The 13,745-nt window shown below is 37.1% G+C and overlaps 1 protein-coding gene across 1 annotated transcript in view; it reads right to left on the bottom strand.

Moving 5' to 3' along the window:
• Positions 1-13,745, bottom strand: part of AGPAT5 (1-acylglycerol-3-phosphate O-acyltransferase 5) — a 54,422-nt gene that overhangs the window by 13,865 nt on the left and 26,812 nt on the right. The window contains exons 5-6 of the mRNA XM_005495968.4: positions 12,443-12,533; positions 3,841-4,002 (exon numbers count right to left, since the gene is read on the bottom strand). Of these exons, the coding sequence (XP_005496025.1) occupies positions 3,841-4,002; positions 12,443-12,533 (253 nt within the window). The remainder of the gene's footprint in view (positions 1-3,840; positions 4,003-12,442; positions 12,534-13,745) is intronic.

The following is a 13,745-nucleotide window of genomic DNA, read 5'->3' as shown; positions in this document are numbered from 1 at the left end:
CAGGCTTTCAAAGTGTTTGTTCTGGAACTGATATACAGCAGAGTCAATAACTCTCAAGAATTCCTCTGACTTCTTTAAGACAGTCTATATATACTTGCTATTTTTATTCAGTGTTTATCATTGTCACATGCTGCTATTTCACACACTCTTTCATCTACAATTGCCAGATAAATACCATCTGGTTACACTAAAGCCTTCAGGCAGAATAATAAAGATGTAGATGTGTACATAATGCTCTTTCAGGTGCAAGAATGATAACAGTTCCCACGTCCCACGAGACCTGCCTTTTAACACCAGACAAAGCTGGATGTGAACGTTTAGCACATTTATTCAGAAGGGGGGAAAACCACATTCTCATCCTTTCTTCCCAAACTTATTTCTGCTTTTCACTTGACGACAATGTAGTAAAACAGTATCAACAAATTCAAAAGTTTCTTGTCGTCCTTTTCTCTTCTAAATAGTTCTTCCAGACTTCAGTACCTGGGATGTCCTTCAGCTGTGCTGCAGTGCCCATATGATTATTAGCATCTTATTTTAATAACCACAAATAAATAGTGCCTAGCAGCCTGGTCCTCCCCAGGCAGGACCACGGTGTTCTGGCACTAATGATCTGGACAAGCCATCTTCAGGAGTAGAGAGGGGGGAGAAATCTGTGGGAAATTGCTATTCTTTGGAACGGCTGCCATGTAATGTGCCAACATCCAAACTTGTAATAAAGGGAATGAACAAATGGTAGGAAAAAAAAAATCCATCCATTGGTTACAACTGGATGTGAAGCAACAGCAGAAAGAGACATCCCTGTGTAAAGCTAATCTACTCTTAGTCACTGTCAAGAACTAATCAAATCTGATGTCTTCTAAAACAGATTTGCCACTGAAAAGTGCCAAAAAAATATTAACATCCATAAGTAGTGACAAAAAGCTCAACACATTTGGAAGTATATACTACAACAATTTGCCTGCTCTAAAATGGCACCATGTTATATCGGGTATGTTTGGCATTCATTGTTCTTACGGTGAAACCTATACTATTCTGTGTTTTAATCCTATTGAGCAAGTCAACAGTATATTTAAAATTGCTGGACCTAAAAAAAAAATTCAAAAACTGAATTTTGCTAAGAAAGACTACTTGACTAAAAGTTGCATATTACAAAATTTAAAAAGCAATTCACCATTTCTTCAGATTTTTTCCCATTCACATTTTGCTAACAATTTCTCAGACAAAGTGTGCTAGCACTCCTCACAATTAAGTCACTAAAAAGTTCTTTTTAATCCGTTTTGTTTACTACTGAACACAGCAGCCAAGAGCTGATGATGTCCCAGGTAAGTATGGGTTTTTCCTAAAATGGCACAGGCTCTTCTGAAGAATTGAGATTTATAGAACTGAAAGCAAAATGCATTTGAAGAAACACTGTATCAGTGTGGAATTCAGATTTCATTCACATGGGAAATGTCATAGTATGGGAAATAAAGTCCTCAAGTAAAGTTGTGTTTATCAGAAGTTTGTTTTCCATGCAATAAATTTCCATCAGTGTTGCTGGATTGAAAAAGACATGTCAACCTTATCTTTTAAAAATTACCACGATTGCACTGCCATTTTAATCTGACGAGAATGAAAAACAAAATTCTCAACCAGCCCTGACACAAATATTAAATGTTCATATGAAATAAGATGTACTTTTCATGTGTGCATAACTCAATTTAGCACTGTGAAAGAGAAATAATGCTAAAAAATGTCACATGCATAAGTATGCCTAATTCATTTCTCGTTATATTCCTGACAGACCAGTTGCTGGACTTCTGCATAACGAATGGTGAAATGATCTTGATCTCATACAACAGAAATTGTTTTTCTGTCACTTTGAGTCTGGAGAGCCCAGAAGAATGACAACTATGTTCCACCCTGTAATTCATAAAGTGTTCTTAATCTGCATAATTTATATTATATGAAATACATGTGCCTGCCACAATAGCATGGAATGTGATGGTGATCTATCACGGATCTATCATTTATCTGCTCTGTAAGGGATAACAGCTGGTTGGCTGCACTTCATTCTGTATTACTGCCTTATTTTTACCCCAAGGCTGAGCCACTAATTACCCCAGCCCTAACAGTAAGCCTGGCTGAAAGATATGCCTGGACTGCTGCCATGGAGGCTCCAAAAGGCTGAATGTGGAGTGGCCACCCCAAAGCATCCGATTCCTGTCTGACACCAGGGAAATTCAGCTTGTTGGTTCCCCTTCCATAATTATATCGTGCTTCATGCAAACCATAAGGTTCAATAGGTGAAGAGGTCTTGTAAGGAATTTGAACATTTGCCATCTTATCATTAGGTAATGACATTTTAATAGTTTAATTAACCATTAGGCAGTGAGAAGTTCAGCATGAGAATGGCTGAAACTGCCCAGTAATTAAGTCATGAAACAAGATATGCTGCAGGGAAGGAGAAACAATCCTATTTGTTTTGAAGGGGGTCTTAGGGTTGGGTGATGGGACAAGAGGGAGGCTGCTCAGTCTACAAAGGTACAATAAAAGGGTCAGAAGGCATTTAAAAAAACCAAAAACCTGTAAATAATAAAAAGAACTTTTGATATTAAAAATGCCCATTAGGAACAAGATGTACATAAAATAAAACCATCCTAAGACATGACAGTAAAATACAAGTGTTGAGCTAATATACAGTGTTGACAGTTTTGTTTCTCACCTATCCTGAAGAATTTTAAACAGGGTGAAGATGTAAAAATAGACAACTGCAGAACTTCTAATCAACTAGCACCTGGGAAGCAGTGCATGTGACACAAGGAGTTACACCTGCTAATGAAGTGACATGGAAACAGCTGCACTACAAACTATTTTTAGCAGCAGAAGGAACAAGTCCCAGTGACACTGGGTGAGCTGAGGAGCACAGAGTTAGATAAGTTCCCTGCAGGTCCTTCAGTCTACACCAATCCCTCAGCCAAAAACTCTGGAGAGTTCTGTGGAACTACTGTAGCTGTTTTTTCCAACCTGGTATTCGTAGTGCCAAAGACTCAAAAGTGCCACTTTGAGCCAACCAGCAACAGACACAAACCACAGATACAGCTGAGTAACACAGCAACTACAAAGGGAAAGAAAGATGATACCTGGCACTCCAGTAACAGCACAGGCAAATTATTTACTTAGGAATAAATTATCAGTTCACCACCAAGCATAATAAACAGCAAACCCTGAAGCTCTCTGTGCCTGAGTTTTCCCCAGCAGAAACTCCAGAACATGTTTTCTGGTTAGAATACTCAAGGAATGTAAAATCAATCTGATTTTCTTAAGGTCCTTAAAGGTAGGTAGTTTAAAGTACTAAAGCAAGTGAAGCCCACTTACATAAAATGCTGTTGAGTGTTTGTAAGATTACTGGCTGTGTGCAGCAATTTGAAAATTTGTCAGTAGAATACTACTGCTATGCATTTTACCTTTAAAATATGTGCACTTCAGCAATTAGATGTACATGTGTACATGTATACATACGTAGCACAGCAGAGGAAGCGAGAGAGAATTTAAGATGATGCCAAATCCCAGTGCTAGAAGAAACATGAAGGTAAATGGACTCTGCTGCCTATGTCTCCAAGTTCCTTTTGACTGCAAAGGGCACTTGTATGTAGAACTGGAATAGGGAAGCAGAGGGCAGAGGTGTCAAAGGTAACTCCTGTAAAAGCCCAGTGATTAAAACAATGCCCTACCAGGGGGCTACAGGATGGCTGAAGTGCTGTGGAGATTATCTTCAGAGCATTTCAAAGCACCTGAAGTTGGTTCTGTATATAAACAAGCATACAACAGCTACAGCATGTCTCATAAGCCTCAACTCACCTGTCATAGATGGAGCCAGTTTTCTTTGCCCTTTGTGGTCCACAGTACCTTCATAAGCCACAGTCACATCATACACTGCATCCAGATATTCTTTCATGGAGTCAATGGCTACATGAGTCGCCTTCACCCGTGGAGTCAGCACATGCTTTAATATAGCAAGTCCTAGAGGGAAAAAATAAAAAATAACTACAGTGTTTGAAATTAGACTGGACTATATCCACAAAAGGAACATCACACCAAGGAATGTCAGCATCTCCATTCAAAATCACAAGAGGTTTATTTTCAATCTCAATTCTCAGTTGAGAGACTGTGCATGTGTACTCACTGCTTATGCTCTACTGAACATATGTAGAAGATGAGATAGAAATCCTAAAGGACATTAACAATAGGGAGGCTGCTCAGTAAGAGGGCCCCTTTTTACAACTCCTCACTAGAAGTAGTGATGGTTTCAATGTGGCTCATGAGTGATGACACAGCACTTCTCTTTACTGTTTATGTGTGTCCAGCTGAGGTGGAAAAAAAGAGCAAATTATCTGAGAAATACTAAACATACATATAGCACCACCTCCTGAAATTCCATATCAGAAAAAGATAATCACAGAGAATTTTAAGCACACCTAGTGCACATCCAGCATTTTACTTCCCAGGGACAAAGCAATTTAGTGAACATACTGAATCCTAACCTACTTACTATCCCAGCAGAATCTTAGCAGCAGTGGGGCAAAATACAGCACTGAGAACCAAAACCAAGGAGGAAATCTTCTGTGCTTCTCTGCAAACAATCTGTTACAACTGACTTGGCTACTGACAAACTCTTAGTGACAGAAATCAACTTTTAACTTTTCCAGGCCAAGCCACAGAGATTGGTATGTCAAGGACACATGAATATCAGGTTTAGCATCACACCACACATCTTAACAACAGTATTTCCTATCCATGTTTACTTCAGTTGACCACTTCCACTTAGAGCATACTTAAGAACATTAATACACATTGACCTCAAGAGTAAAAACCTGGTTCTTTTACCAGAATTTTAATATACAATGACTTTGCAAAATTAAAACCAGCAAGCAAATAAGCCCAAACCCAAAACCTTTTCTTCACCTGAACACAGCTCTTCCACATTTACTTGAAAGGGATTCTAGGGGAAAAAAACATGCTATGTAAAATTTTTCAGTATTTTTCTATGTGTATCTTTCTCAAACAGAAGTATCAGAATAAAATTGTGGCTTTTCATTTCTAGTCTATTTTTCATTGGCGTACTCTTCAGTCCATTTTTAAAGAACCATCCATCGGTGAATCTACTGGTTCCTGGTGGGTGAACAGGAAATTTTTCTGAACCAAAGTATCGTGCTATTGCTTTTGATACCTTTCTTCTTGCTAAATCAATTCAAAACATTCTATATTATGTCCTGATTTTGTACTGAACTCCCTTGCTGGATAAAACATACTTTGATCTAACTTTATGGAAATATCTAGTGAACATTGTAAGATAATGCTCATCTCTACACCACTCTTAACATCCTTAAGAGTTGATCATTTCAATATAAATCACTATCTTGATTTTTTAATATTTGCTAAGAATCTCCTTGTCTAAATACAAAGATAAAAGACTTTTTATCAGCACTCCTTCTGAAGCCATTGTTCCATGCCTTACCGGCAATAGTGATAACTGTCTATAAAAAATGTTATATGGATCATGTAAATATTTTGAAGCATAACATAGTGGTAGTGTTTTCTTAGCTTGTGAACTGTTACATCAAACAGCTAATTATGTTATGTTTCAAAATGTTTACTCTGTAAATGAAGCACTGAATATTCTTGTGCTGTGTCAGCAATGATATTAGTGTGGACATGACAATCAACACAACTCTTGCTGAGCCAAATTCCCAAACATATTCTAAAAACACTGTCATTCCTTTCCTGCCCAACTCATCTTCCCCTTCACCAAACTATTTCTGTGAATAAGAAAAAGGGATAATTGTGAGAACTGAACCATCTAGACAAATTATTAAGTTAGGTATCTATGGCTATTAACTGCTATTTTTTTTAATCTATGTCCAGTTCCGATGATGAAGATGGTCAGTGACAATCTGTGAAGTGCAAATGAGCCACTGCTATTCCACATGCTCTCAGCGTGCTCTTGAGAGTTTGAGTACAATATGAGTATGTATCTAAATCAATAAAGTACATAATCCCTTATTCAGAAACACTAGTGCATGATAAACATGCAAAAACACCAGTTCAGCACATCCTTTTAAAGAATCTGTTCTATAAAAACATTATCACATATTCTTGCACTTACTTATGATCTTTGCTAAAATCAACATAACAGAATTTAAATCCAAGTAGTTACAGTATAGTTACCTTGGCAAGCTGCCTGCATCCAATTCACAAAACACACTGTGCTTAAACTGTTTTTAATGTTGTGCAACACAGTTAGGACCCTCTGTCAAAGTATTTAAGGTCATGAGATTTTATTTTAAATGCCAAAGAAAATGAACTAGATACTAGTAATATTGTAATGTTCTACCTTAAAAAGCTATAGCTTTGCTCTTCTAACTTTTGAATGATAGACAGTAAAAAAAGGAAATCTGAAGAAATATGATGAGCACTGATACTTCAAAAATCATCCATTTACTACATTATTGTGATGCAGAATTACATCAGAAAGTCTGCAAGAAAACTGAATGAAATAAAATAATTACTTTGGCAAGTACAAAGGCCCAAATCATTAACATCTATAGAACTGATTTTTTCACCTAAACACAAAATAACAAAGAGACACTAACCAAAACATCATTTATCTAACTTCATCAGGGTGAAGTAATATAAAATAGGAGCTAAGTAAAACTCTGTGTAGAAGATTGCCATCCTCTTGATCCAGGTCAGAAACTCAAGGAGCGGTTCAGTACAGGCAGGCCATTCACATTTTCAGAGTTGGACGTTGTTAGTTATATTTCTACCCTTGATGTGTACACACCACATTTGAAAAAGTAAACAGTAAAAATTCTCAACTCTAATTTAAGAATACTCTATGTGTATTACATCAGCATTACCACATTTCATCAACAAAAGTTAATTACTCACTGAAAGTGGATGTCAGAATCAGTTTGAGGTCTCCACACCTCTCTCCTCTCCCCATGAAACCATGTATTGAAACTCAACTTTCACGTACACAAAAACTAAAACCAGGGTGAAAACCAATGAATTGATTTCAAGAACAATTAGATCTTTCCTTTTTCATGTGAATGTGTGTGCAGTGAAGTGATTAGACAGAAAAACTGCAGCTCTGCAGTTATGTGCAGTGTCCCAAGTACTCACCCAACTCTTGAGCTCCCACCAGCTTTCTGGAATGCCTCCAGTGATTCAAAGCTTTACATATTGAAACCAGAATCCATAATTAGACTTAAAAAGTAACAAATGGTGGGAGAGCTCATCCATTTGTATGCTAGTATTCCATCAACTTACAGAAACAGGACTCAGGTGATAGCATGCACTGCATGCACTAGTAAAATTGTTTTTTTGTTACAAAAGTATACAGGAAATGCAACTAATCTCCACGGGAAGAGCATGACCAGCCCACAGCAAGACATGGGAGACAGCACATATTGGTACACTTTCTTCCAAGATGGTTACTTACAGAAATACAATGTAGCTTCTTGTTTTCCTATCTTAATTTCCTATGGATGGCTTTTAATAACACAGACCCTTACTTCATTCTAATGCTTGGTCTCAAATGCTACTCAAGGTCCATAACCTACTCTTTTATAAAACTATATTTTTTTGTCTACATCTCACTAAGCACTTTTAGACCAAGCCTGCTTTCATGAAAGTGTAGAATAAATACCACCAAAAGCTATTTTCTTTAGAGACAATTCCAAATAACTTTTAAGGATACTGAATACTTTGAATTGCCTTAGAGTACAATTGAAAACTAATGCCAAGATCTAGAAGGGAAAACATTTTCAATTTGCTCCATTGAAACACCTCTTTTTTACATGACCTGTAAAACAATTTTGAGATAAGCATATCCTGCATACACAAACATCTTAGCAGAAAGCATATTTGTCAAGCTAAGCTTAGCATTAAAAAATATTTACATTAGCGACTTTTCTGCATAAAACCAAAGAAGATAATAAATGCATACCTTAAATATTTGCTTGATGAAATGACCTTTGTAAGAAATTGAACATTAATACAAAATTCCAAAAACGCCTTTCACCAGGGAAGATTGTTTTGTCTTCATTCAGCAAAAACAAGCCAAGTTAAATTTAAGAAGCTCCTCATCCCTTTTCAAAGTTTGTAATATTAGGAGTAGGAGGGCTTTGGATTATTTCTATTTATTTTCAAATTTTTAAAATGCCAAATGTTAACATCTTGATAGAATTAATGTTCTACTAAACCAAAGAAATTTGTGGTGTTTGGGATATTCTGTGCAGGGCAACAATTCAGACCCAATGATCCTGATAGGTAACTTCCAACACAGCATATTCTGTGATTCTATTACTGACTACTACAAAATGATAAGAAATCCACACATAGATATTTTGGCTACATACAAATGAAATAAACTTTATACCAGAAGTTCACCAAAAAAAAAAAAAAAAAAAATCATGTGTATCACAGGGTTTAGAAACATTTTTCTCTATAGTCCAATATCATTAAAAAGACCCAGGCTTAAAAGATTTACAGTTTGAATTAAATAGATCCAATAAAAATTACCACTTCTATTATTATGACAAACTTAGTTAAATCCTTATGAAAATGAGTCCCACCTATATATTAAGACTGGACTCAGCAACTCGAGCTCACTGACTAGTGGAGAAGAAGTCCTGCACTTTTAAGATTTCTAAACCCATGGAACAGAGCCTGTAAGGCATCACCAGTATGTAAGCTGAGTGACTGCATCAGACTTTGAAGACAGGAACCATGTTGGCTGACCACTCCCACACAGTGGAAAACAAAAGCAAACTTGACTACTGACTATATACTTAAATACTGGAAATTGCAATGCAAAAGCTCAGAAGACAAGGGGCAAAACCCATGCCATCATATTCTTAGTTCTTTGAGAGAGAAGAGAAAGAAATATTCGATTATGGGAATGTTGCAATATGTACCATTACAAACATGGGAGTCACTAACCATACTGAAATATGGAGGGAGTGCCCATCCTGGTAGCAATTCCTGGAGTCATCTCACCCAGGCACCTACTTTGTGCCAGGAGAGGACAACGAGGTGTATCAGGCTCAAATCCAGCTACATGGCACACATGCCCCTTAGCTTGGAAGCCTCCACCAGAAATGAGAAAACCTAACACACATCTACATCTGATATTGTGGCAACACGTGGCTTATGTAGCTTGCTGTAGCTGTAAAATTCCAGCAAATACTATTATTTTGGGCAAAAAACATAAATACTGGATTAATTAACTTTACAAAATTCAACTTGTTCTACGATTAACTCCTGCATTAATCCTACTACAAATAATGAAGTAACTTAGTTTTAGAGACTTTTGCTTTCATTTTTAAATGTCAACAAGTTTCTTTCCCAATACAACCAAACAAACATATTTTGAGTTTACCTTCTATCCCAGGTAAGAAGCTGATCTGAGGGAATCTTCTGGCCACTTCTAAAAGGTGTGAGTAATCTTTCAGTTTTTGGAGGTACTAGCATTGCCATTAGATGACAACATTCTCTGTTCATCACCACAAAATCAATATTCCTGGAAGTAACCAACTTTCTGTTGCTAATTCTGACTGAATTCAATTCACTGCAGAGAGCTTACAATGGATCCACCCTGTATGTTTGATTTGCTTGTTTCATAAAGAAGAACACAAACTGTAACATGAATTACTATTGGTATTTTTAAATGCTGCCTCTCTTTCAAGGGTTTAGAGTTTTAATTTTTTTGCTGCTTGATATCCTTCCATCCTATTCACAGACAGTTAAGATTTATTTAAATATTCATATCAATGAGTGAACACACCATAGTTGAAATCAGGTATGTCACAATACTTCATTGTATGTCAATATCAGCTTTTCAAAAATTAATTTTAAATTTCATTTTGTTGAACTGGTTCTAGGATCAACTGTAAAGAGTCAGTAACTGTATGCAAAACTTAAAAAGAACATCAACATATGAGATGCAGCTCATCAACTGGTCCCACTAAGAGCAGGTAATTAAGTTCAGCCCAAGGATTCTGCCTAAACCAATGAATCTTATGTGCCTTCTCAAGAAGACGATGCAGCTCACAGAGAGTAAAAGTAAAATCCCACAAAAGCCTTTTTATACTTCCTCTCTGCAAAACTACTAAAACACATAAACACACTAATGTCAAAACCAGTATTTCAGACAGCATCATAAAAATTGAGTTATGCTTGTGCTCTAGGAATAGCTTTGTTATCTTTCGGGGTAATAGCTCTGGTTCTAACATTGGTTTCTAGTTTAATTCTTCTTAATTAAATCACTTTTCCCAATATTAGACTTGCAGTATTTTGTCAACATAAAATTGAGCAAAAATGTAGGGAAAAAAATCATTTCAAAGTAAAAAAAAGGAAACAAATTCCCCTATTGTCAGTAAGGCCCACACTGAAGCACCATGCTCTGTAACAAATACACTAAGATGACAAGACTAAAATTATTAGCCTTCATTATATCCCCACAAAGAATGACGTGCAATTTTATTTAAACTGTAAGTTACAAGATGTCCTCCTCATTCCTCTGGCTGGCAGAACTGCTGTGTGTTTTTACCCTTCCTACAAGTGCAGGAAGTGAGAAGTCTCTGGGATCTCTCGGGCAAGCATGGCAAGGTGTGTTTGCTGGAGCTGAGCAGCTCAGTAACAAGCGCTCCCGGGGACGCAGCCGCGGCTCAGCCTGCCCGTGGCCATGGCGCTCCCATGCTGCAGCCCCAGCACCGCGAGGACACTGGGGCTGCTCAGGGCAAGCCCCAGGGCAAGGCCAGCAGCACTGCCCAGCAGCAGGGTGGGACCCTGGGGAGCTGGGATCACATCCTGCCACGTGGAGCTCCCCACCCACAGCTCCCGGTGTACTGGGATGTGCCCTGGACTGGCACGTGCTCGAGGCTCAGCCCTCAGAACAGCCTGGTTCTGCTCTCAGTGTTGGCTCCTGCTTCTCAACACACCTGCACGAGGGATGCTCCAGTTCCCCTGAGCATCTGTATCTGCGTGGACATGCAGGTGAGCAGAGCCCCGGGGGAGCACAGACTGCCTCCCATCCTCCCCACATAAAAAGTGGGAACAGAGGCCAACAAGAAAATAATTTAGCAGTAGGGAGAAGGAGATCAAGAGGATTCTGCAACAGAATTGGAGATACTTCTTGTTTAATAACTATTTGTCGTGAGAGTTTTTAAAAGGAGTAATTGTTGCAAAATAAAAATAGACCAGTACTGGAGAGAAAACCATTACAAGAAACAAACAGGTGCTCTGAAAGCACAAAAGCAGTGTTTTACTGTTTTGCAGACTGCAGAGATATAATTAAAAGGTGAAATAAAATAATAGTAAAACAGTAAGAGCCTTTTCCCTGAAGAAGGTGAGGAAAAAAAACCCTATCAAACAGCCCCCTCCCTCTGAACTCTCAAAGAACCACCAACCTAAATGAAACATTTGACTTTCATTTCCGACAGGAAACTGAAGCTATGAACAAATACTTTATGACTTCAGCTCTCCTGCTCATACACGCAAACAAATTCCATTCTTCCCAAGAAGAAAAGCATATATCCTTTTGGACAAGAGCTAACAATACTTAATAGCTTGATTATATCACCAGGCTGATTCACAGACTTGTGAATTCATTTCAGTGTGTCACAGAGATGAATTTACCAGACCTATTTGTTATTCTTTGTTTACTTTTAGAGTGAATTATTTCACTTTTGGTCAACAGGAAAAAACAAAATCAGGAAACATGCTCACTGAAGTGTTGGATTTAAAGTTTACGTGCATATGATGTGAGAAAGTATGAAAAATCTTGGGACTCTTGGATTTTCTGCAAGCCTCTCTGAAGATGAAGTAATTCCATCTGTGTTATAGAGACAATGCCAACAATCAAAGCAACTCCAGAATAAAGTTTGACCATGGAACAGTGAGACAGGAAGGTGAGAGAGGAAGAAAACCAAAATGCCATGGGAGTACTAACACTAATTAAAAGTGAAATGATGGAAGACTCTTTCTTTTAAGGCACAACAAGCTTTATGCAAAATATTCTTTATATTGACTAACAACTGCAATTGGAGCTACAATATCAACTTAGATGGACCAGTGCCCTGATTCAGTGTAGGCAATTCCTACAGCCTTAAGGAGCAAGAAGGTAAGTAAATACACAGCTATAGGTAGAAGCTGCAGTGAGCCTTCTGGAGTACTGCTACTATTGTACATTGTAAAATGTGTGAAATGTCTGTATATGAACTACCTTAATCTTACTCTGTAAGCAAAACAGTAGTTTATACTATTCTAAAGCTTTAAATACCAAGCAGGTTTAAAACATCACCGTTTAAGTGAGATGATCTTCATATTACGTAACAATTTTATATAATATATGTTAGCACAGTAACAAAAGAATTCTTTTAAATTTTTTTTTGCTTACCTTCCTTTTCAGCAAATGATTGACTATCCGCAATGACTTTTGGTATTTCTGGATTGTAACGAGTCCCCTCTGGAAAAATCACTAAATACATCTGTAGAATTAAAAAAAGAAATAAAACAGACAAGTTCTTATAATCAGTGTAAACTGACTGCTATTACAGAAATATCACCATTTTATAGGTCCATATTGTATTTAGTTCATACCATTGACTATTGTAAGGATCAAAAGAAAATCAGAATACTTGAGCTAAAATTTCTTAGCTCTAAGAAACTTACTGCTCAAGGTTCATAATAATTTCCTTTGAAAATACACCATAGAATATACTCCATGTGATTTAGGAAGGGAGACAGCATGTGTCAACAGAAGTCAGCAAGTCAGGAGCAGCTGATATCAACAAGAATATCAGTTTTAAGAGATTTTGAAAAGACAGACAAATAAATCACAAAGTGACCAATTTATTTTAGTAGTGATCTTACCTCTAGTCTTTCCTTATACTGAAATATACAATAATTCATTCATTATTAGAAATACTATAAATTGAAATTATAGATCTTTTGGGCCTTTTATGTCTCTCATTGAATTGGATATTAAATATATTAGGAACTCAAACTCATAGTTTAGCGTAATTTGAACTTTAAAGTCACATTCCTTTAAGCATGAGTGTGTGCAAGGTTAGATTTCCCCAGTAAATTAACTTCCTTGCCTGTTCAGCATCAAATCTAGGGGTTCTCAAATGACTACACAGGTAAAGGTTGCCTAAGTATCTGCATATCTGACTGTAAGATTATGTATCCAAATAGGAGGAGTCAAATTTGACAATTTTCCATTTTCTTTTGAAACAGAACAGAGGGGTTTCGGGATTTTTGTGTGTGTGTGCATCATGCATAATCTCCTACAAACAAAGCTGATGCAAAACATCACTTAAACAGTGAAAATTCCATATTGGGGGCTAATCTGCAGAAGCAACTATGGTCACAAATGAAAACTGCTATAGAGTTAAACATGACACATTCATAGTAAAATGCCTACTGTAAATACTTAATTTATTAACTTTGAAGAAAGCAGTCTCAAGAAACATTTGAAAGAAAATAAGATAATGGATTTACAAAGCAGTCCAAGGAATATTATCAGTGATTAGACAAAGACTTTGATAATTGGAGTGCACATCACATTAAGATGCAAAGTTAAATAAAAACTCAAAAAGAGACACAAAGGAATGGAACTTTGTGCTTCTGGCCCACAAAACATCAGAGTGTGCTGGTATTTGCACTTAATGATTGTGGAACAGCTACAGAAAGGGCTG

The sequence above is a fragment of the Zonotrichia albicollis genome, chromosome 3 (genome assembly GCF_047830755.1).
Source record: "Zonotrichia albicollis isolate bZonAlb1 chromosome 3, bZonAlb1.hap1, whole genome shotgun sequence".
NCBI lineage: Eukaryota > Metazoa > Chordata > Aves > Passeriformes > Passerellidae > Zonotrichia > Zonotrichia albicollis.
This window is presented reverse-complemented; position numbering and strand designations above follow the sequence as displayed.